Source organism: Channa argus, chromosome 1 (assembly GCF_033026475.1).
Source record: "Channa argus isolate prfri chromosome 1, Channa argus male v1.0, whole genome shotgun sequence".
NCBI classification, from domain to species: domain Eukaryota; kingdom Metazoa; phylum Chordata; class Actinopteri; order Anabantiformes; family Channidae; genus Channa; species Channa argus.
Window position 1 is genome coordinate 49779960 of NC_090197.1, and position 24747 is coordinate 49804706.

A 24747-nucleotide genomic window follows, 5' to 3' on the forward strand; every position below is an offset into this window, starting at 1 on the left:
GTTGCAAAGATGCAAACCATTTTCAAAACGGCATAATAATGCAGAGACATGTCTTTGCTTTTATGAATTGAAATTCTGACATTGGAACCTGGGTTTGCCGCCAACATAAACTGATTAATGCAACAGAAAGGATATAATCAATCAAAGCAAATATTACACATCACCTCAGACACGGATGGCACAAAGTAGCTGACATCGAATATTTAATGAATGTTTCATGTAGCACCAAACTGATCCACTGGTGTAGGTGGAACTACCAGTGTGTGTGGTCCTACTTACAAGATGACTGATTCTATCTATGAATCAGTCAGACAGGTGGACAAACCTAATTTCAATCGAGCCCTCCAACTTCCCACATCTACAGTAGGTAGTGGCTGCATTAGTTGGGGAGCTTGAAAGAAGTGAGAAAGTAGGAGATTAATGTGGAGATTTTGAAGTCAAAAAAGGAGGAAGAAAAGGCAGTGAGGGGGATGCTGGGAGATGAAGAAAGACGAAGAGACGGTGAGAGAAAAACTCACATAATCCCCTCGCTCAAAGTGATAAGGACATTCATTAAAAAGTCTGGCAAAGGCAAAGCTTTTACCAACACATCTCATTTCTCACTCTTTTGCTCTCTTATCATCAGACCTCCAGCATAGAGCTTTGTGTGTGTGTGTGTGTGTGTGTGTGTGTGTGTGTGTGTGTGGTGAGCCCACCTCAGACAGCATGGCATACTGCCCCCTCCTGGCCATGCCAATGCTAAGAAGGTCATAGACAGAGGTAGCATCCTGCAGGCTGGCCTGACGAGCCTCGGCCTGGTCGGGCAGACGACTGATCACTGCCTCATTACTGGCCTGGAGAAACATAGACACTGAATGACAACGAGCCCAAAGAAGAAGAAAAAGTTCAAGACTAAGGAAGGAAAAGCCGGTTGGACTGGGGGGTCTCTCCTAAAAAATATGCGGAAACATTAGGAAGCAAAAAGGCTGAGAATGGTGCATGTGTGTCCCCTGTGTGTCTGTGTGTGTGTGTGTGTGTGGTGTGTCTCACCATGGACTCTGTGACGAGCAGCAGCAACACAGCCTCTTCCACCACGTCCTGAGGGCAGAAGCAACTACCGGGAGACAAAAAACAGGAAATTGTTGAATGAACAGGAAGTCTATTGCTCACACACCCACACGGACACACACACACATCACATTCTGAGGAAGACGGTAGCCAGATTATTGTGAGTGTCCAGTTTCTGTCTCACCCGTGCAGTTGTAATATAACACGGACCACACTGGGTGTATCACTGCACAGCAATCTCTCAGATGTCAACACACACACACACACACACACACACACACACACACACACACACACACACACACACACACACACACACACACAGGCTGCTTCATTTCACCCACCACTACTTCACCCATCTCTCTTATTCATCACTTTTTATGCTTCTCCTCCATCTCTGGTTGTCTCCGTGTCCTATTTAAGGACACATTTCCCAGACACCTTTGTGGCTTTTTTTAAGAAGAGCTACCTGATGACAAAAGCCACGAACAATACTCAAGCAGCCATTCCTAAGAGTAAACTCTCCTCTCCTTCTAATCTCAGACATGGATTTAGATCCTATGATAGTGTGGGCAGGATTAGTCATGTGGCGGTGACTAAGAATGGCTCGCAGGGCTTGAGCAACGATCGCAGGATCCCTGCAAAGAGGGAAACACAGAAACGCAGCAACAAAATGGTGATACAATTTAATGTGCTGCTGTGGATTGTGCAAAGGATGTTCTTGTCTTGTGAATACTGTCAATTCATAGCATGTTATGCTAGTTATAATGTTGTAATGTTTTGATGCTATGTTATTACTGTGTTAGATTATGTTGTGCTGTATCTGTCCTGTTGTAATATGTACATCTCTTACATTTGTGATACTTCCATGGTAGTGTTGAGGTAACAGGTTGAGCAAAGACCGGATGGGATGCATTATCTCTGTAGCGGGTTTTTTAATCTACGTCAGGGTCCAGTAGAAGGATCAGGTGCCTAAAGCACGTTAGCTGCATCCTTTTACTCCGTCCAGGGTGAAGGAGCTCCATGTGATTCTCACTTGTTAACAAGAGCCAGAGCTCGTCCTTCGCTTGAGGCAGCTGCTCACTTCTAACCCATCTATCAATTATCTGTAACCGCTCATCCTCTTTAGGCTCACGGGAAGGGGGGGGGGGGGCTGGGAGCCTATCCCAGCTGTCATAGGGCAAAAGGCCAGTCTGTCTCAGGGCTAACACAGAGACACCTGCATAGACAGACAACTACAGGCAATACAGATTCAGTTAACCTAACATGAATGTCTTTGGACTGTGGGAGGAACAGGGAAACTCCTCACAGCAAGGCCATCGCTTCCAACCCAATAGGGACAATCCACCGTGTCCATCAAAGAACCATGGCCATGGAAACCTAGAACGGACAAGTCTTTGAGGTTCTGGCTCTCATTCCAGGACCTTCAGACACACACTCCCCCCTATACTGAACATATTATTAACTACGTTTAAAGTAGACAAGACATTTAAACTGATCATAAATTTAAAAGTGCAGCTCAGCTAATGTCTAGCAACAGCCCTGTATTGTCTCCATGCTTATCTTTTCCTACACCCTTGCGTTATTTATTGTGCACAGTATTACACTTTGTGAAAGCTTTTGGTGAATGTCTTAGCGAACCATCTTATCCATATACCGAGGTCCAAAAAACACATATATACGTCTCTGTTATGGTTTTGTTTCCTAATAACTTGTAAGGGCTCTGGCAAACTGTGGTTAAAATCCAAACAGGACAAGTGGTGGTGGTAATTGAGCAGTTGGCTACATTATTATGGCTTTGATGAATAATGATAAAGTGCCCTCTGCTTATTCATTGGTAGGCTGCATTTATAGTAACATATAGTGTAATAGTGTAAGAATTCCTATGTTGTTTTACATATTTGTATGCTGTAGTTTGAGTATTAGTACACACTGATAAAAGAAGGATGTTATTTGGAATCATTTGGTTGTACTGTGAGATTCCTCACCTGTGATCACCCGGTGTAAACCGTAAGCCTATAGAAGCCCCCTGCTGCTCCCTCTGTTGCATAATACCAATTTCCTTTCCATTTAAAAGGTTTTATTTTGCTTTGTAGAGACGTGGCTTAGAACCACCCTGATGATGAATCATAGTCTGAAATTGCTGCAAAATGTTTCAAGAAGCACTAAAACAAAGACGTTTGGCAGCGAGTTCCAAATTCTGGAGTGAAAGGGTGGTAAAAAAGTAAAACCTGACACCTACAGACATAACAGCTTTGTTCACAATAGTTAGTTGATAGAGGGGAGTAACAAACCCCAATCAGAGGAGGCATTAACCCTCCTAAATGCTTCTTTGGGTTAAACAATTTCCCTTTGCATCCAGATAGTGGTACAGATAGTGTGTAGAGAAATACAGACACAACACAGCTTAAAAATGTAGATAAAACAAACCAGTCAGTGCTGTAGCGCTGCGGAGGCTTAATAGTTGGGTAGACGGCGTCTTTGGAGGCGGCGGCACCCTCTCTGTGGAGCCAGGCTGAGGGTGGGGGGCCCAGTGGGGGCCAGTAGCTGTCCTCACTCACTGAACTCAGTAGCACCTCTGCAAGTTTCCTCGCGGCAGCCTAGGAACCAAAACAGTGCTTCAATTAACGTTTTGCTGAATGTAGTAGGATTTTTACTGCACAAATGTTACCTCAGGCACCTGGTTAAATGTAAACATCTTTTAAATGCTGAATAAACACTGGATAAAAGTTACAGTAGTAGATTAAAGGAACAGAGGGTACTGATATACTGACTGTTCACTGAACACCTCACCTTTCTGATGCCTTGAGATCCTCGTGACTCCACCACCCTTAGCACCCGACGCAGCTGGTGGGCACCTTGTGCAAGATGACTGATATACACACACACACACAGATAATATGCAGTGAGATGTATTAGTTATGAATGTGCAATAAATCCATAACACACAGAAGACAAACACATGAAATAATGCGAATAAAAAAAGCACTAGATATGTTATAATATCACACTGTTGCACTGGTCTGTGTGCACACTGCTTCTTATACCTTAGGTCACAACCTGGCATTTAAACAATAACTTCTCCACTGACTGCAGCTGCAAAATATAACCATCAAATGTTTGTTAGACTGCAGCAGTTTGCACTAGTTAAAAAGCTGGAAAAAAAAAAAGAGTGGTCATGCAACATTCTGTCAATTGTCCAACAAGTCAAAGAGCAAAACTGACACCTGCTGGTCAGGAATGGAAATGCGTTTGCTCTGAGGTCAAATGGAGCTTTTGAAAGCTTCTTTCCCCTCCTCACTTTTTAAAACAAGACTAGAGGACAAAGCTCACGGTTCCTGGTGATTCAGCAAAGACTGGAGAAAATAAACACTCTGCATATCCAGCCCAGTCAGTTGGACAAACAACGACTTACACTGTGTGTGACAATGTGAGGCCAACATTTTGGCAACTGTTCATTATTAGCTGACTTGTACTACTGTTCTACTTCCATTTAATAATGATGTGCGTATAATTGGACACTGAAGCTAAGTGGTGATTTAATTTGAATTCTTTAAAATGACTTAAGAAAACATGTTTAATATAACGGACAAATAAGTTGCAGAGCAAAATAAGAGTTTATTGTGGGCCTGGGCGTGCTTTGCATAAACGTACGGTTGGTAGACTCACCCTCTCTGCAGTAGACAAAGGTAAGCACTCTGTAAAGCAGCCTGCAGGAAGTAGCCCAGGTCGATGTCCACAGGTGGAGGGAGTGGACTGCTTTTGGCTGTCTTGGCATGAGGTGTTGTTACTATCTGGAAATACATGCACAACTCCTTCTATATTCATTGTATTTAAAACGTCTGATGTGTATCTAAAACCGAAAAATAAAGGAAGTTTCAATATGAGGTACAATGCAGCTTCCTGTCTGTCTCCAAACCTAAATAAAAAGTCAGCTGACTGCAAGAACTATTTCTCTCCCTCTACCTCCTGACTACATTCCTGCCTGATTTCTGAGGGTATGTATCTGGATCCTCCAAAGGTCTTACCGTCTTTCGTGCATGTGGAAAGTTGGTAGAAGAACACAAACACAAAATGTAAAAAAAAAAAAAAAAAAAAAAAAAAAAAAAAAAAAAAAAGAAGTAAAAATGCAAGAATTGGTCTAAAAAAAAATCTCACATAAGTACCACAATAAATATTGTACTGAATATTGTAAGTAAAAGTAAGCAGATTATTTTCTTACAAAATATCTTGTTGTCATCCTGATTGTTGGTGAAATAAATCAACCTTGTTGCTCTGTTCTGCACATGTCACAGAACAAATTTCAGTGCAAACGAATAATGAAGTGTATTGTATTGTATCATCCAGATCCAATACAATACACTTTACTATTCCCTTATCTGTTGCTTTACAAGGTTTATTAAAAGAATTTTTTTAGAGGCAAATGTGTGGTATTACATGGTATTAGATGGTATAGAATAATAAAGAAATTTAAGTAGCATAAAATAGAAATTCTCAAGTAACCACAAATACTTTAAATGCACTTATTTGCTTTATTCCTCTGACAATAAATTGTGTTTCATTCCTGCACACACGCGATACATTTTCATTTTAGGTGTTCGTGCAACGACATGAACGCATACAAAAACATGCACACATACCATGCATGTACAAACATTCACCTTATCAAGCTCTTGCAGGTAGGACAGAGCAGCGTCACAGCCCCTGAGGTAACAGGACAAACTCTCCTCCTCCCTCTCTGATAGACGAACCCGAGACACTGCAGAGACTGTCTGGTGGTCGAGAGACAGACCTGATACACAAAGGAGACACCAATCAACATCATGATTGATTCTAATGGGGCGTAGTCCATAAGGTGGCGTTGATGTTGTGGTGGATGGTTCAGCATAGGAAACAGTTAATGGTGACCGTAATTAAGGAGACACATTGCAGCTTTCTACAATTAAAAAACGCCTATTGGATAAAGGCAATGATACACACAATGAAGCTGAGTGATCAGCATGTGTCTGGATCAAAAGGTGATCTCCAGTACTAATAAAGTACATATGAGTAATATTAAAAATAAACTGGAAGCAATTGATTTACAGTTCAGAGTAATCTGCACAAGCATCGTATGAAAGTCTGTCATTTGTGTTTTTTTAATGTAAAGGGGAAACATCCCCAAAATGTGCTGCTGATGCATGGATACAGGCAGTGGGCAGTAAAGGTTCAGATGCTGGCTCTGATGTCTGGTCCTGGACTTATTGGGACAAATATAAACAGATGAAGCAGGAACTTTTCTAGACCACAGGAGGCCTGGGACGGACAGCAGCCTCAGGCAAGTTGCCAGGCCTGATCCAACAAGCACGCAGCTGCCGATAGACAAGACTTCACGAGTCAAATATTCGCATCTGACTTCATTCCCACAGTGCATACACAAGAAAGCATGGGAATGAGCTACGTTGTCCCCACAGGATCCAGTCTGTTTTCTCATGTAGGTTCAGAGTCATCATGTAGGAAATCTAAATCTGACAGTTATTGTAATAAAATGCTGTTTGGCTGGATGAGCCTGAGGTCATGTCCAATTATCAGGAAATGGGGAACATAATGACACGATGATGACTTGTATAACAAGATTCTCCAGTGCTCTGTAGACTGTGTAAAGTTCTGTGAGGGTGACCTTTGACCCTATAATTATCTTGGTGTTCAATGTGTCAAAATAGACAACCATACTAAGTACCTAGCTGGAAAAAGACATTTAAAATGAAATAATCTGCTGTAACCAAAATGCATTTTTGGACTTGACAGCTTGTGTGCATGCGTGACTGTGAGTAACAGCAAATGTTTTCTCGAAGTATGACTCACGATCACAGAGTTTTAAAAACAGCATCTGCACAAAAATCTGCCAGGAGAGAGACCAGCTGTGGTAAATAAGAACCAAAAAAAGACATTTGCTCTGAACTTATCCCACTAAACATTATTACGCTCCGAGGAATGTCCAGGAGAGAAAACAAAAAGATCATCAGTTTTAAAAATTTCCTCTTTTACACCATCAGTGTCATCTACAAGATGAGGTTAGGACTAAAACAAATACACGAAGGGAATACTGACCCAACTGTCAAATCAAGCTGATGTTTTCCAGCCTTATTATATTCATCTCCACAGACTGGATTTCATCACCTTCGAGTTCCACTTTCAAACCCCATAAAAGGTCAGTGTGATTTTAAGGCTTTAATAACTTCTTGCTAAGGGATCAAGAATGGGATCATCAAGGTGAAGCATTTAGCGGAGCTGATACGTCTCGCTTTTGGTGTTACTCAAGGAAACATGCCAGTTTTTGAGAGCTGCCTCTGCTTGCGTAGGCTAACAGGTCGGGAATCTACTGAAAATGTAAACTGCACAGCACTACAGTCTGAAACCCCATTTACAGCAAACACACAGCTGCAGCTGACGTACTGTTTGATGAAGTACATGCTATTTTTTACATTAGAACTGTAAATAGCTTTATCATCAATGTAGAACACTGATAGAGTCACAGCTCTATGAATAGTTTTGATTCTCACTCAATTCAACAGATCATACCCAGGCTATTTATACACTCTATAGATATGTATGTGTCGGACCCACACACCGTAAGTCACAGCCTGCAGCTTCTACTGTTTTTATGTATCTAAATTGTTACGCAACCACATGAATTAACTACATTCATTCTAATGCAGATAATATTTTTAACTAGTTGAAATATGTAGATTTGAAATTTTTGAGTTAATTGAACTTAAACTGTCTAATTTATATTATTAGAGATTATAAACAGATATTGCTCTAACCTGAAGTCTTCAAATTGAATGCTCACAGCTCACTTAAGTTGTTAAATGAAAGGATAACTTCATTCATTTTCTAAAAACCTGTTCACCTTTGGTCACTTGTCAGCCTGCAGCAAAGCTACATAGACCTCTATTGTTGTCCCGAAACTATAAAAAAATATATTAGCCAGACACAAGGCTGCACTTGGGAAACTATTTCTTCATTCCAAAACATGCGATCATCATATTTTCAAAATAAAATGTTGCCCCACATGCTTTAAGTTGAAACAAATCAAAAACAGCATCTTTTGCCTCCTGATTGATTGATGATTCAGTTTTGACCATTTAAAACTGATTGTGCTCTATTTGTGCTGAAAACACATAAATGAAATGATTCATTCGACATCATTTATTACTTAATTTTTAATGCAACAGGAATAGTTTTCATAGCTTTTGGCTGTCATTGGTATCATTTTTGATCTTGTAAAAACAAAAAGAGATATCCGCGTAGTGCATTTGCATTTAATACATTCAAAACAGTGTGCAGCAACATTTTGTTTTTGCATCACCATGAAAACATATTTTTGCGTGATGCTGTATTAACCACAGCAACTGTGGAGATCACGATATTTTCCTGATGGCAACACAAAACGTAAGAAGAAAGGATGTAAACATACAGTGTGCAATCAATAACATTTTTAAAAATAAAAAATGTTATTCTAGGGCAGGATATCTAAAATATCCTTGCAATGAAGATCTGTGCATGGATAACTACAGTAGATACACTAGGCAGCAGGTGTTCATCCATCCATATGTAAACTTTAGTTTGAGAAACATTTTTGAATAATAATAGAAAATGAGATAATGTAATGCAATGAATAATGTACGATATTAATCTAAAAAAATTTGATAATGTAACAGTGTTTGCTTAAAAAGAAATCAAATCATGAAATAAAAACGAAAGCCATGAGAGAGGTAAAGTGCATCTTATCGAGTGGAGTAGTTAAGCTTATGTGTCAGGGAGAAAATGTGGACACATCTGTGCCATAGTAATCAGAGAAACCCCCAACAAACCCTCATTCCTCGGGTAAGAGGTGGCGAGCGAGAGGAACGAGGGTAACGTCAGCAGTACGTCCAGCGATCATCACGGCCAAACCAAACTCTGAAAAGATCAGAGGCAGCCTACACCAGTAAATACAAACCAGTCAGTGATCTTTTTTTTTTAGAGAGACTGGTACACGTGTCGAACAGATTGTGCGACTCAAAGAACTGACTGTCGTCGGAAACTGAAACTGAAACCTCTGGACGCTTCATGCATCAGTTGCTTGACTGCGCTGAAAATGCAAAGGGCAACTAGAAAATGACTAGAACTAGAAGGAAGAACTAGAAAGTTTGAAATATTCTCAGTGATTAGCTGATTATTTATCACGCCACAAAATGGTCCTTGAGAGCTTTTATCACTGTCCATGAAATATCTAAAACTAAACATAAATTCAGATGCAATCGAATAATATGTTGAGAAAACAATAAAAATATAGCCCAAGTTTTAATAAACAAGGGTTGTGCTTTAAGTCCAGAAAGGCCTCAGGTTCTGTACCTTTAATCACAAACGCCTCAGCCAGCAGTCGTAGGTGATAGGTAGGTTGGTCATCCTGTGTCAGCTCCTCCAGTCCCACCCTGGCACACATTCCCTGGGCGTCCCGATAGTGTCCCTGAACATAGTGGACTTTGGCCATCAGTAACAAGGCCTCATTCAAGTACCTGGGCTGCAGGACAAGAAACAGTTTGCAGTAAATTAATGTAATGCAGAGGAAGAGATTTGTGTAAAAAGCTTCCTGTTCTGAGCTCGGTGCTTCCTTTATTTAGTAAATCAAACTTTATCGACACAATGAGGAATGGCCCAAGACCACACACTGACTGTTAGACGACCCCGACTCAGGATTGTGTTGAGGTGGCCTTTGGCCCGGCACAGTTTGGGCTGGGTCTTGTCCACCAAAGGTGTGGAGCTCCGTAACAGCTCCATGTTTTCCATCAGGCACTCCTCCAGCAGGGCCTCGGCCATCAGCAGAGTAGCATAATCATCTAGGGGGCGGGATTGAAAAAGTTAAAAGTAACTTTGATGCAGCACTGTAGATCTGAGCTCAGGGTCACAGGTCATTTGTTTCTGTAGCCAAAGCAAACCTCACTAAGTCCTTTAAAAACAGCATTTCCCACTGGCTCAGGGACAGTAGTTCAAATACACTCGAGTCCTGAATTCTGCTTAAAGGCCACTGTTTCCATTTCCCTCATACTTTCCTTAAATAGCTGTAAAATTGTAATCACATGATAAGAGCTCCGCATGCACCTACACTGAGTCCAGATATCAAAGTTTACTCACATGGTAAACCAACTGACTGAGGCTGTGCCTTAAATTCAGACAGTGTCCAGGAGAAAACCTAAGTTATGTGCACACACACACACACACACACACACACACGTACACAATAAAAGCCTTTCTGTTTAGGTTCTCCATTCGCTGTATCCGTTCTGACACCAGCTCTGTGAGCAATGTCTGTGTTGTAATAAACCTGACATATTTGCTCATTGCTATTTTCAGCACGGCCAGAACTAAATCTATCAGTGGGAGAAGGTGAGGGGTAAAGAGCAGGACACGTCTGTCTCATCCCGTAATGATTTTCACACAAGTTGGAACCTACACTTTTGAAAATGAGCTGATTGCTGCGATACAGTAACAAAGACCATCTGAAATTGAATTTGTGAAAAAAACTGTTTTTCTAGGAGCCATTTTGTAACATATACATCCACGTTTCATGGATCGGTTTCCATTTGTAGTTAATATCTACCTTATTCTTGAAAATACTAGTAATGACACTTTGAGCATTTTTAGGTCATCGGCTTTCCATTCCACACCTGTGATGTTGTTTTCTAACTGGGTGGGTAGTAGGACCCATTTTGCCTTCCCTCATAGCATAAATTCAACTAGGTGATGAAACATTCCTTGGTGCTCGTGGTCCATTTTGACACCATAGCATCACGCAGTTACGGCAGATTTGTCGGCCTCACATCTATGATGTGAATCTCCTGTTCTTATATCACCTAACTTCCCCCATGTCTACATGTCTAAATGCAATGAGTGAGTTGCTGCCATGTGATTGGCTAAGTAGGTGTTTGAGTTACAGAGCAGTTGAACAGGTGTTGGGTAATGGGAATGCATGCAGTCATGCCAACCTGAAACAGCACTAATACTAGACTACATGTTGTGTTTAGAGACTGTATTGCCCCATGTGGTGAAACATTATTTATTTACTGGTTTGGTTAGAGCTGCCACCTGGGGGCTCAATGGGTAGAGCATCGGGCTGGGATACAGAAGGCCTTGGGATCGAATCCCAGGTGTGGACCCGCCCAGCCACCAAGGACCACCCTTGTGCCGCTCCCGAGCCCAGATAGAAAATGGGAGGGTTGCGGCGGGAAGGACATCCAGCGTCACGTTCCACGGTGGCAACCCCTGATTTGGCTCCTGGCGGGCTGCAGCCTTTCTGTGTGCATTTTTTCCCTGTGCCTGCGTGGGTTCCGGGTTTCCTCTCACAGTCCAACGACACGCATGTTAGGTTAATCGGTGACTGTAAATTGCCCGTAGGTGTGAATGTTTGTCTTGGTTGTCTGTGTATGTCTCTCTATGTTGAGCCTGAGACTGACCAGGGTGGACCCTGCCTCTTGCCTAATGATAGCTGGGATAGGCTCCAGCCCCCATGACCACGAACAAGGTAAGCGGTTACCGATGGATGGATTTGAAGGGATTTGAAAATGCTTGTCCCGTGTTTATATTCCATTCTCCTACTATGCCCATGGAGTTAACGTTGGGGAGTTACTCCCTGTGCGGGTAAGATGGAGAAATGTAGTAATGTGCCAATAAATGGAAAGAAGAAGTTTTAAGATTGCAGCTTCCAGAAACAATCTGTACTCTTTAAGTCTGACAGACTGACTACTTATTCACCCAAGGTTATGCCACCAAGGTAAAATACCCCAAACAACAAGAGACCTACGAATGCTACAGTACCGGACTATGTCTGCTTTTTACATTTTTACAGTAGGGTGGGTGTCACCACAAGTTCCTCTATTTCTAAAAGCAGCTCGCTATTAGATCAGCTAATGTGAACCGTGCATGCACACTGTAATACCACACTGATTTAACAATTCAGTGCATGCACAAGCAGGGAGGGAGAAGCGTATGGGCTTAATAACAGCAAAATTGCAGTCAAGTCACCTTAGCCCATATTTACTTTACTGAGGTGAGAGGTTGGAGCCAGGTGCATTAGGGACTTAGTAAAGCACTAAAGCTTTATGAGGCACAGAATGATAAGTGTGTTTGCATTTCTTTGAGCAAATGCAGAGTGTGGAATGATTTCAAGGCCAACAGCACAGTGGAGTTCACTGGAAAACCTTGTTTTGCATAAAATATCGCAGGTGGTAGTGTTGATTCTGTATGATGGAGTATTAACCATTCACTACCTTTCTAAATATACACACTTGAAGTGCGATATCATCGTTGTTGGCAACCCATCCCTTACCCTTTGTCTGATTGAATAGAACTAATGTATTACTATTATTATTATTATTATTATTTTGCAAAGATAAAAGTGTCTAGTAAGGCAGTATATTGTATGTTGTAAAGTGTAAAGTCCAGTTAATGTACAGTAGCCCACATTGGATGAACTCCTGGCTGAACAAACCAGACTTTTGAAAAGTCAGTTAAAGAAAACTGTTGTTCCCAGCGCAGATCGATTCATCCAAAGCATTTTATCAAGAAATTAGATGTCTGCAAAAGTACTTCCTGAAAGAAATGGAACTTCCATTAAAGATTAAAATTACAAATTTTTGACAGACTCCACCTGATTTTATCGGAGCTGAACATTTGAGCCTAGTTATATGACTTTTATCCGCTGGTTGTGTTTGGCAGTATGCAGGTCAGTGTGAAGTGAAACCGACAGGAAGCGACGTGAAATGCATCCACGTAAATCCTACAGGTGTACACCACGTCTACTCACCGTCCTCGTGGATCCGAGCTGCCTGCATCTGTTCGATCATCGCCGGCATCTTGTCCCACTGGCACTCGGCCCGGTAGCGCTCCAGCTCCCCGTCCAGCCGGACCTGGGTGAAGGAGACCCGGGATGCCATCGCCGCTCGGTCCCGGCGGTGACTGTACTCCCCGGACACGATGGGAGTGACTGCGGACTAAATACATGTGCAGTGTTTGAGTGCAGGAGGGGGTGGGTTGGAGGGTGGGGTGTGGGTTATTCTAGGCACAACAGGTCATTAAAAAAAAAGTAAATCTAAGAAAATTTCGTGGGTTTGCTCTGTACTGTACTTTTTAGTTTTATTTATGTTATTGGGGTTTTACTGTTACTATAGAAACCAATTATTCAGCCTAACCAGGCCCACGTTTGATTCCCCTTACAAAGAACGTTTCTGCAATATTCAGAGTAAAATCAATTATTTCACTCTAGACCCTTTTAAACTTATTTCCTTAGCTACTACCATCCGTAGCATAAACTACACATTATTGTGCATACAAGTGGTTGTCAATCATTTGCCAGTGCATATTGTCACTATGGGGTTTACAATGAAAATGAATGTACCATGTTGGGAGGAGTTGATCTGCCACATGTCCCTAATCCTTTCCATTAACACGTTAACTGGATCAGGTAGGGCTTAAGAAAAAGCAATGCAGAGAGAGCAACCCTGCTGCGTGCATATAAGGTGCTATTTTCTTCTTTCAGTGGGGTTCTTTTTATAAATGAGTTCATTAAAAAAAAAAAAAAGTAATGTGTGAATTGGCTTGCTTCCTGATCTGGGTTAAGCATCGTTGGCAGGCTGAGTATGGCTCTGTTACAATAATACATCTGTCAGCTTGCACTGTAATATAATATAAGCACAAGGTTGTACAGTACAAACTAGTAGACGCAGTAGGAAGAGAAAACAGTGAGAGAAAAGAAAAACTACACACATCCACCAGCAGTTTGCCAAAGGTTATAAGTGTTGTAAAACTGCATATATAAATAGCATTTCTTTTATCAGCAACAGCTGATGTCATAAACACAGGTGGAGACAGGGGTCACTGACTACCAAGGTGGTACTGGGACTTCTGGTACCTCTACCAGCTAATTTATAACACAAAATAAAACCTCGAGCCTCCTGAACAGAGATTTAGCAGCGTCATTTTCTCTCTGGAAAGTTGACATTTGCTTGATACAAATCCACGCTCGTCCCTCCTCAAGGAAAGTCAGTGTACACACAGTGGGCTCCTAGTGCGTCCGTGATTTCAGAGCTCAGCGGTTGCTACACGCTCCCTGCTGACGTCATATCAAAGGGTTAAAGAGTCGAGATAGTTACTGTCGGGGAAACAAAGCTTAGCCTTGGAAAGCGAAAATGTTCTCAACCAAAAAGTTTTCTTCATCTAGCAAAGGTTCATTAGCTTAAGGAAATACACAATGCAATACGAATCCCCACCAAACATTAGGCATGCACTTCGACAGAATTAATGGTAGGCAACTAAAATGTAACTTAGTTTGACTAGCAAGATCCTAGTTAGTACGGACGTTAGTGTCATGAATTGTCTTGCTTTCGTTTTACACTCTTTGATAATTTCAACCAATCATAATATACTGTCGTGTCCAAGTGGGACTACGGCAAGCAATCTGGTCCTAAAAAGCTGTGATTTGTCATCGTTACCAGTCAAATCCCCCAAAACAACATAACTGTCCACGGACTGAGATGGGAAGACATAATTTCTTTGGCAGGTATTAAGCTATTCCCATTTTTACTAACGATATCATCGTACGCATTGTTGTAGTTTACGCATAAAACAAGCCTTGTCTTTTTAATGTAATTCTTTTTGTAACATTTTTTTTATTAAATGTTAGCCTTTAGCTAACGGTCACAGTTCATTTCTGGTGATTAACAGACTGCAACCTCGTACTGATGTAATGTGACCTCACAGCGAAATGCACCAGGGTATTTGTGGTATTTTTGCTTAATCAAGAGATAATGTGTAGACGCTTGTCTCTTTACATCTGTGTTTTTCTAACAATTGACTTGAAACGTATGATAGCCTACACGGTACTGATGCATAATAGTGATTTTATAGCATTTTTCTTCTTTGTTAGCAACATGGTGCATTTCTGTAAAACCTGATCTTAAAGGGCTGTAGTTCTTATGAGACCTAAGAAAGTTTTTTGGGGGGGTGGTGGCTATATGAAGGAAAAGAGTGATACAATTAATAACACAATGTTGAAAACTAAAACAAATATCATATCATTAGGACATGTGATGGCCATAAAGTGAATTTCCATGGCACATCAGTGTTTAACTGTCCGTCTGTCTGTCTCTGTGCCCAGAAGAATGAAAAGCAGCAGGTGTTCTGTGCACTGGGGGGCTGTGCTCCTTTTTCTGTCCTGCTCTCTGCTGGGTGTTCATCCCGAGCAGCAGCATCCGCCCGTTGAAGAGAGTGCGGCTCACTTATCAGGCCACGGTCAAGGTCACCTGGACAAAAACATGGTCCAGGATAAAGAGTGAGTGGTGGAGACTTATTTGCAGATTAACATCGTGGACTTTGGCTCATCGAAATTTGTCTTTTATGACTTCAGTCACATTTTAGAGCATTTGGAAGGAGTGATAGACAAACCAGAGAAAGAAATGACACCGCAGGAGCTTCAGCTGCACTATTTCAAGATGCACGATTATGATGGAAACAACCTCTTGGATGGACTGGAATTAGCCACAGCAATCACACATGTACACAAAGAGGTAGGTCTGAACAAAATGCCCGTTTACTACAAGTACCTATAACATATGATCCTAAATGCTTTGAAGAAGGAGCATATTTACCAGCCTAACACCAATTATTTTTGTTTGGACTGAACTTGAACTTATATTGCATTTTTTTAAATCCCACCCTGACCACTAGTCCTATGTACCTCAGGTAAAAGAGACAAAAAAGAAGTAAACTAAACTCTGTTCATGTTGTATTTGTGTTCTTTGAACAGTAACAATGTAAATTTTTTCTAGCAAAATTAAAACATTTTTAATAGAAATTAGGGCTGTTATTTCTATTATTGTCCAATCTGTGCAGTTTAATTTATTAACCCCATAGTCTATAAAATATCAAAAAATGTTCATAAATGTTCCTTAATTTCTGAAAATCTGATATATTTTCAGGTTTCTGATCTCCAAGCAACAGTTAAAAACCAAATATATTTAGTTTAAAATGACAAAAGGGCCATTTTAATAGATTTGTTGCTGATGATTTGTCACTATGAATCACTTTTACCACAATAAAAATCCGGTAGAGGCTGTCGAACTAATTTTGCTTTTTGTCTTGTTTACTTGTCAGGAGAGAGGGGAAAACACCCAGCCGATGAAAGAGGAGGACCTTATTGCTCTCATAGATGATGTTCTGAGGGACGATGACAAAAACAACGATGGCTATATAGATTATGCAGAGTTTGCAAAATCACTGGAATAGAGCATCTCCATGTTTCTTCATGTCCACAACAACAGCACAGAGTGAAGGGAAGGGCCAAACTTGGAAGCTGCATCACATTATAAAGGACTAGTGTTTAATCTTTTCATTGTCTCTCACAAGATCATCAAATCATGAAGCTGGTGAATTTCTTATTCTTTTCAAGCCAATGTCCAAAACTTGTAATGCATTAATTTTAATAGAAGGGGAAAAAAAAAAAGTGGGACGCTGTATGTCCCCCTATTTTTTGTTCAACTTCTGTGTTGCAATTACAATACAATGCACAGGAGACATTTCTGATCGTTTCTGTTTTTGTGGGTCCAATGAAATCATGCAATTTTAAAATTGGCCAGTTTACCCACTGTCACTAACAAACCTTAGCAGTACATATCCTTCCAGACATACTCTTCATTCTGTTAGGTCTGGCTTGGAGATCTCTGACTTGCGTCAATGGCCAAATAAAACAAAGCCCAAGACAGACTTTGGGAATTATTTTCTACCAAAGTACAACTGCCAAGACAAACTGCGCATAATGAAGACTGTGTTTGGGAGAGAAACTTGGACTGTGATTCACCTCTGCAATGGGGTCTCGGTGGCAGGTTTAGTGCTGTGAAAAACTCTTCGTCTCTTGGTGTGTTTCTGATCCTCAAACCAAAGGAAACCTGAGCAAACACTAAATACCATAGTTATAACACAATATTAAGACAATCATCATTGCCTTGCTGCAACTGAGCTTCATCTCACAGACTGATGACTCGACATTCTCCTTTAGTATTCTGTTATACAGCAAAATACATGTTTGCTTAAATTATAGCAAGTCTCCCTGACCTGATGCGTCAAAGCACCCCCACACCCCATCACACTACCACCAGCATACCGTGTTTATGCTTTGCTTCTTGTCGGAGTTTGCGTTTGGTTTAAGTCAGATGTAACCTGTCTTTCAAACGTTTCAACTTTTGAGTCACCGCCTACTGAAGATTCTTCGGAAAGGTTTGAGGATCATCTACGTGTGGTGGTGGAGTCGCAGACGATTAGATGCAGAGGGATTTCAGTTTGGTAGGTTGTAGCAACTAAGGGGTTGAATACTTTCCCCCACATGCCTAGTTGATATTACGGGAGCTTTTTGCTTCAATAAATACAATTATCATTGGAAACGTATGTTTTGTGTTTGCTCAGCTTCCCTATTTATGTTAAAGATCTAAAGCAGTTTGAGCTACACACAAAAAAGAGGAAATCGGTAGGATATTTCACAGCACTGTATCTTAGGACCTGCACAAATATAAAAATACAATGGAGTGTGTTGGTGTTTCACAGCTACACCTCCTTTACTCTGACAGCCAAACAACACTGAAACAGAACATCATCATTTTAAATGGACTACATGTCCATATCGCTCTGTGCAGTGTAAACTGTGGACTTAACAAGCTCATATCTTTGCTGATGTGCAACACTCAGCTTAGTGAACCAAATGATTCTGTGAATCCATTTCAGACAAACTGGTCATCGTCGTCATGACATAAGTAAGTGCCCTTGCTCAGATCGGTGGTCCGAGCTGATGTAGTGTGTTTGTAGAAAGTAGAAAGTCTTTGTTAACTTGACGACATCACTGACATAAAAGTTTTATCTGCAGGGAAGCAAATTATGATGGCAAGCAGAAAACCATCAAATTGAATGTTGCCAGCGACATGTCTGCACATTTCTTCTTCATTTGCTGTTTTTTTCACGGTGCTCCTCACAACAGTAGATAGTCGGCCAGCAGATACTTCACATGAACCTGTTTGTTTAACACTGGAGAAGTTATTCTCTCACTTGTTGATTCTTAAAATTCAAATCTTTCTGTCACTAAAGCTCTTGTACACGCTTCCTTCAGATATTACAGTAGCTGCCTTTAAAAGAGATAAGACATGTCAGGTCTGTCTTTGTGTGAGTGTTTATGGAATCCATGTATAATTCCGTACGGATGAATTCTATATTTTTGCCTTCCAGTATTGAGTTTTCAATCAGTTCATTTTTTTTTTTTATGCAAATATTTAAAAGAAAATCCAAATAGATGCAACTGTGTTTTCTCTGGAATGTGACACAATAATAAAAAAAAAAACCAACGGATCTACAGACTTTTGTTACAGACTCTTGTTTTTGAAGTGAATTATGGTGCAAGGCCCCTGCCAGCTTAAATTCATGAAATCTAATTTAATAGTCATCATCTGCAGATGTTCTTTTGGGAAATGCAAAGGTTTTTAGACCATTTCGCATTATAGTAAAATAGCAGATGCCAAACCAGACATTGGCTGAAGTGCCAGTAAAAATGTTTTCCCACTGTCTCAGTTTGATACCACATGTCCAGAGGTTTTCGAACTACGCACACTCAAGTAAAAGTGCAGGGACTTGCCTGTATGTATTGTAACAGTACTGAATTAAAAACAAAACCAAAAAATACAATAAAAGTAAGAGACCTTTTTACTCAAGTAAAAGTAATGAGTACATACTGTAAAAGAAAATGTATTTTGAACTATTGTATATTTGAACTATGTTTCTGATGTCAACAAATTCTAAAAAGTGGAGCTGTGCATTTTATTTACGAACTTTACGGTGAATAATACATAAGCATTTACTACTTCATTTAATGTTTTGTGAGAATCCACTTGGGCAAAAAAGTAACTAGTAACTGAAATTGTAAAATAGATGTAATGGAGTAAAAGTACAAGATCTCCCTCTGGATTGTAGTAAAGTAAAAGTAACATAAAATGGAAATACAAGTACAGTAGTTGAGTAAATGTTCCAAATTACTTTCCACCTCTGGAAATTGTGAGGACATGTGACATGACATCCAGATGCTGCTGGAAGCCTCATGAAATGTCGAACTACTAAGTTCAAAAACGAATCTTTAGCCTCAATGGAAAGAATGTTTGAATACATGTGACTGAATGCGTTGTGTCGTGATGCCCACCACACAAACTAAATGCAGGACAGAAGCAGGTTAAAATAGCTCCACAGTGCAGCTATGCAACAAGATGTAGCTGGAAAACGATGTTTTCATGTATTTTATTGTGAAACATAACATATGTTTCCTTGGATACATCTTAGCTCCAGTGAGACGCAGGGTCCAGAGGCTGCATTGAGGCCAGTGAGAACATGGGTGAGGTGAGGTTGCCCCGCAGAGGGCCGTACCAGTCGTCATGCTGGCGCTGGGCGGTCGGCTGTGGTGGAACACTGGGGCAGGGGCACTGGCTGACCGTGCCTGGGTGGCGGGAGTAAGCCCCGGAGGGCAGCATGGGGGAGAGGCGGGGGATGTGTGCCAGCGGTTGGGTGTAGTACTGTCGAGCCACGCCAGGCGGCTGGACGTGGACACCTCCCAGCAGAGCCCTGTGGCCCGGCATGACACCCAGGACCTTCTGAGAGGCCCGCTCCTGCTTACGCTGTTTGGCTCTTCTGTTCTGAAACCAAACCTGCTGAAACAAAGGACAAGTTAGTTTAATGTAGTTTGTCTGCAGCAGAAACACCCGACAACCTAATGCAGTTCATTAGGCTGAGAGATTTTTTTTTTTTTGCCATAAATTGTTACCCTGCTTTATGTGTGTGGCATCATCATTTGCGTGACAGGTCTGGACTGCAGGACGGCCAGTTTAGCACTCATATTGTTTTCCTGTGATCCCGAAATACTAAGCAAGATGCCACTTTACCTCAGTTAATTTTACATGAGCTCAGGCTCAGAAAAGGCAGCAGGTGTTTTGTTTATTATATGATTGGTTCTTTGCGAGCTTCACATTTGTGGATGCGGCAACAAACTGTGTTCACTCAACTGTGTTCATTGGTTTTGGATGGTTTTCCGGACCCCATGCAATGATTTCCACTACACAATTGTGTCAATTGGCCCAGAGATCACAGCCATTCAGTGTTGGCCTTTGGCTGTGCCTCTTCTGTACCTATGGACTCTCAGAATATTTCATTAATATTTTGAATAGTAGATGATGAAATCGGGGTTTGAACATCAAAGCCCATAATGCATTCGAATTAACGACGTTAAAAAGAAGCAGCATGGTGGTAGAGACGCGTTTCTGTGTGGAGTTTGTATGTTCTTCCTGTGCTTACGTGGGTTTCTCCCGGGTTTTTCCGGTTTGCCTGTAGATGTCATTGTGAGTGTGAATGGTTTTGTCTGTCTGTGTATGTGTCTTCGTGTTGGCCCTGAGAAGGACAGATGGCCTGTTTAGGCCCAATAAGAGCCTAAATAGGCTCCAGTAGCCCAACAACTCTAAACCGAATAAGCAGTTACAGATAAATGGACGGATGCGTATTTAAAAAACAACAACAGCAATGTCATGTTAAACTGAATAGTAGTTTATTTGAAGGTGTAAGATAACTGGACCATGTCCCACCTGTATGCGAGCTTCATTGAGCTTTGTAATGCGAGCTAGCTCCTCTCTGTAGTAGATGTCAGGGTACTGGTTTTGTCCAAATGCCACTTCCAGCTGTTCCAGCTGCTTGTGGCTGAAGGTGGTGCGGTGACGTCTCCTGGCTGGGGAAGGGTATGTCCTGCTCTGCCTGCTGAGACCAGAACCCATGGTGGTCTCACACAGTGACCCTTTCCTCACAGACTCGCCTACATCTTTTTTCAGGATAAAATAAAAAGGGGGGGGCTTTACTTTTTAAACAATTCTCCAGCTCCTGTTTCTTGCCTTCCTTGTGTTTCCCAGGTTGTCATGATAAAAAAAAAAATCTGGCCTAAAGTTGTAAGAGTGCACTTGAACGAATGACTATCTCAAAAAAGAGGGATTAAACCAGCTCTGTGGTTCCCACTGCCATCAGGCAACCTGAGAGCCAGAGAGCTTTAGCCGCCAAACTGAAGCTCGTGAGAAAGAGATACCAGAAACTCGGGGATTTGACCAAGATTATTTGCACAATCACTGAAAAAGTGACTAATCTGTCAAATTGGTAGACTGAGCTGAACCTTGTCTGTTCGTGTCACGGTGGCTGGAAGAAACGCAGATGTGAGGATCGGTGAAAGAACTGATCACTGACAAAACACTTTTTGTTTCATTTATTTTGAAAAGTTTGGTAACCGAACCGAGATTTTTGCAAACGACATTAGACAGGACAAAGAGTTGAACTGGGTTATGTGATTTTTAAACCGCCAAAGTCTAAAAACGGTCAAAATACACTTCTCATGTGGCTGATTGGCAGCTTCAACAACAAATACACTGCACATTTAATGCTAAGATTTTAAATTAAACACATTTCTTGACATTTTCCACATCTGTAAACATGAGCCTTTTTAAAACACCATGTTCAACGGCACTATAGCCCTGCATTGATTGGAAAGAAGGAACTAACCTTTGCATTAATCAAACAATAATTTATATGAAGTCATCTTTTTTTTTGGACTCACCTGCACTTGAGCTGACAGTAGCCATATCAGAGTAAAGCTCTGCACAGTCCTGGTGGCTCCTCTCTGTGTCGCCTGCTACCTTTACCTGGGCCATTGCTGCAGCTCTTCTCACTGACCGAATGATCTGCTCTGTCTGATCCCCACCAGCACAGATGCACCCGATCATAAGGTCACCTGCCAAAACCATGACCCACCCATTTGGTTTACCTTAACCTGTGTGGGTCTTACACTCAGTTGTCTTTATGTCTTATCTTTTTTAGGTAAAAATATATATCTCTTTTTTAAATATCAAGACAATGAACCCAAATGTGCTACTCTCAGATTAGTTTATCAGCTGGGACACGTTTATGAGACACTGGGTTGTCCTGATGCTTGGAAATAGAACTACAAAAATGGAAGGCAATTAAAGTCGCTAATTAGATGTACAAATCTTTTTTTTTTAATTGTTTTTAATATAATTTAACAGGAAAACATTCCCATCCAGTTTTTTTTATTTTTTTATTTTTTTGCTATAGCTTTTGAATTGAGCTTAGAAGGAAAAACTGGAGTTAAAAGAAAGATTTAGGCAAAATAATAATAATAATAATCTGATACAGTACTTGTACTTAGCAAATCCTGTTTTTTGTTACGTTTTGATTCTATTACACCACATTTGAAAATGTTGGGAAATGTTCTACTTTTTACTCCAGTGTTTTACTTTTTTCTGTGCAGATTCAGATTTCACAATTCTGAAATACATTTATATGGTTCACAGAATTACCAAGTAAAAGCATATGGACAGGAATTAGCAGTGTTACTAGTATTTATTTGCTTTCTGTTTACGCTTGACCTGTAGGTAGGAAGCATTGTAGTGTAGTCGAGATGGAGCCAATTTTAACTACTTTATAAACTGTTGGACAGTTGCACTACATGATATTGTCCTGAGTGGAGGACTTTATGTCTGAATGGAATAATTTAACAAAGTGGTATTTCTACACTTGTCAGATCACACAGAACATCGAGAGGTGTTAGTGTAGTGAGTTGTGAGTGTACAATTATACGTATGACAATATGTATGTTAAATATAGCAAGAGAGATGGGAATCACATGTAACAAATGTCCTGTTCCCTGTGTTTAGTTTGTCCCTGTTTTCCAAAGGTTCACTTCCTGTCTCCAGCTTTTATTTTGTAGCCCCTCAGCCAACTTCCTGTCTTTAGTGTCATCAGCCCCTGGTTATTATTCCCCTGTCCTTTTAAACCCGGCTTTCCCGTCAGCCTCCGGATCTTTCCCCCGTTTGGACTCCTGTCTCTCTGTTCTGCCTGCTCCTCGGTTTTTGCCATTTTGCTCTGCGGTTTGGTCACTTATTTGTGTGTGTTTCAGGCTGTTTGATTTTCCCCTGCTCGTTTACCTTAGTTATAAGCCCAGTTTCTTTGTTTCCCCAGCAGTGTTACAATGTAATCGATCTTCCTTGTCCTCCGACTTGCAGTTAATGTTCTGTTTTACTGTGTTTGTGTAGTTGATACCTTTACTGCCTGTGTTTTTTCTGTCCTCCTATAGGAGCGATTTTCAGTTGTTTCTTCCCCGCCTAGTCCCTACAATAAAATCCATTAACATTTAAACCTCCTCTTGCTGTTTCTTTACTTGGGTCCTTAAATACTGAATAATGAATCCGTGACAACAAATTCCCTGGACAAACTCTAACCAGGGATGTCGGGCCACGTCCTGTAACCACTCAGCAAACACAGAATGGCTGTGATTTGTTTGCAGAAACTCGTGTTAACAATTGTTCTCATGCCATTGTTACACTTAAATATATATATATATATATATATATATATATATATATATATATATATATATATATATATATATTTTTTGTCCTTTGGGCTTATCCTGTGAGTTCAGGGTCGCCACAGCGGATCATTGTCCGCATGTTGATTTGGCACAGTTTTTACACCGGATGTCCTTCCTGACGCAGCCCTCCCCAATTTCTACCGGGCCTGGACCGGCACTGCACAGCTGGGGGAGGGGGAATGGGCTGTTAGGGGTTCAGTGTCTTGCCCAGAGACACTTCGACATATAGCCAGGGCCGGTGATCGAAGCACTGACCCTGTGGTCCGTGGACGACTGCCTTTTGTTTGTGTTCAGTTTACATTTGGAGACTGATTCAAGTCGCAGCTGCCTGTGTGACCAGCAGGTGGCGCTCTTGTTGTGTCACAGGCACAGGCTGTGGACCGAATGGGAAAATGCATAAAGGAAGAATCTTCATTGGCCTGTATTTTGATACAGGGGTTGAGTGTGGGGACCACCCAGCTGAGCACACTTACCAGTTTTCCACAAACACAACCCCATGCATCGTAACTGACAGGGCACCCCGTTGGCTGGATTAACTCGGTTGAACTGTTTTGTAACCTTCCAGGACCCCAGCTGCTATAAGCGGTTCCAATGATGCTAAACTCAGTTCCTGAGCCAGTATGGAGGAATGGCCCTCTCACATTGTGCTGGATACTCGGAAAAGACCCACTGATGTCCTACTCAGTCATGATAGGGCAGCATGGGAGGCATGCTACATAGTTGGAGAGCAGCAGCTGGCTTTTATCAGGGCTCAAACAAGATAGTAATTCATCATGCACTACATTTGTTGTGTATCCATATTGTGGCAGCAATGTGTACTTGGTAAACTCTGCACATGTTGGGCACATGGAGGCTGTGCACGGAGGTTATTGGTGCTGAATTCCAAGTAGTCCCTCTTAAGTAGTGCTTCTTGTGTAACATGTATCTTATTTCTTAAGCCATTGCACCCAAGCAGTATGAATCCCCCCCCCCCAAAAAAAAAAAAAAAACGTAAACCAGAGCTTCAAACACAGACTGATGTGTCACAAGGATACAGTAAATTGTAGCCACCCCTCAGTCCTGGATCCTGGCCACGGAAGCATAACAGACACTAGTGCAGTGATTGAATGACCCCACTGTAGAAGCAAACAAATCTGTTACATATAAATTTTCTAGTTGGATTACTCTCGAGATTAAACTAACTT

General features: G+C 41.2%; 3 protein-coding genes across 7 annotated transcripts in view; 1 reads left to right on the plus strand and 2 right to left on the minus strand.

The window, feature by feature from the left end:
* ttc7a (tetratricopeptide repeat domain 7A) overlaps nucleotides 1-14083 on the minus strand; it is a 48446-nt gene extending 34363 nt beyond the window's left edge. Inside the window, exons 1-10 of one of the 4 annotated variants that reach the window (XM_067473856.1) lie at nucleotides 14012-14083; nucleotides 12875-13061; nucleotides 9748-9911; nucleotides 9427-9595; nucleotides 5709-5839; nucleotides 4717-4841; nucleotides 3841-3919; nucleotides 3478-3647; nucleotides 1030-1093; nucleotides 696-833 (exon numbers count right to left, since the gene is read on the minus strand). In XM_067473856.1, coding sequence (XP_067329957.1) covers nucleotides 696-833; nucleotides 1030-1093; nucleotides 3478-3647; nucleotides 3841-3919; nucleotides 4717-4841; nucleotides 5709-5839; nucleotides 9427-9595; nucleotides 9748-9911; nucleotides 12875-13061; nucleotides 14012-14068 — 1284 coding nt within the window. In that variant the 5' untranslated portion in view covers nucleotides 14069-14083. Of the gene's footprint in view, nucleotides 1-695; nucleotides 834-1029; nucleotides 1094-3477; nucleotides 3648-3840; nucleotides 3920-4716; nucleotides 4842-5708; nucleotides 5840-9426; nucleotides 9596-9747; nucleotides 9912-12874; nucleotides 13062-13465; nucleotides 13972-14011 lie in introns of those variants that run through there. The other 3 variants (XM_067473850.1, XM_067473842.1, XM_067473831.1) reach the window with 3 other exon arrangements.
* A 403-nt stretch (nucleotides 14084-14486) lies between these two features.
* Nucleotides 14487-18459, plus strand: mcfd2 (multiple coagulation factor deficiency 2, ER cargo receptor complex subunit). 2 transcript variants are annotated; one of them, XM_067473885.1, is made up of 4 exons: nucleotides 14487-14626; nucleotides 15224-15397; nucleotides 15473-15632; nucleotides 16219-18459. In XM_067473885.1, exons 1-4 carry the CDS (start codon nucleotides 14601-14603, stop codon nucleotides 16348-16350), a joined length of 492 nt encoding a protein of 163 aa, XP_067329986.1. In that variant the 5' UTR covers nucleotides 14487-14600; the 3' UTR covers nucleotides 16351-18459. The 2 variants fall into 2 exon arrangements, with proteins under 2 accessions (XP_067329986.1, XP_067329996.1); XM_067473895.1 differs by having other exon boundaries at nucleotides 14537-14626; nucleotides 15227-15397.
* Nucleotides 18460-18556: 97 nt separating this feature from the next.
* prop1 (PROP paired-like homeobox 1) lies at nucleotides 18557-22159 on the minus strand. Its single transcript, XM_067473869.1, has 3 exons — nucleotides 21731-22159; nucleotides 20721-20950; nucleotides 18557-19793 (listed from the first exon to the last, which is right to left on the minus strand). The coding sequence occupies exons 1-3, from the start codon at nucleotides 21915-21917 to the stop codon at nucleotides 19428-19430; spliced, it is 783 nt and encodes a 260-aa protein (XP_067329970.1). The 5' UTR covers nucleotides 21918-22159; the 3' UTR covers nucleotides 18557-19427.
* Nucleotides 22160-24747: the final 2588 nt, after the last annotated feature.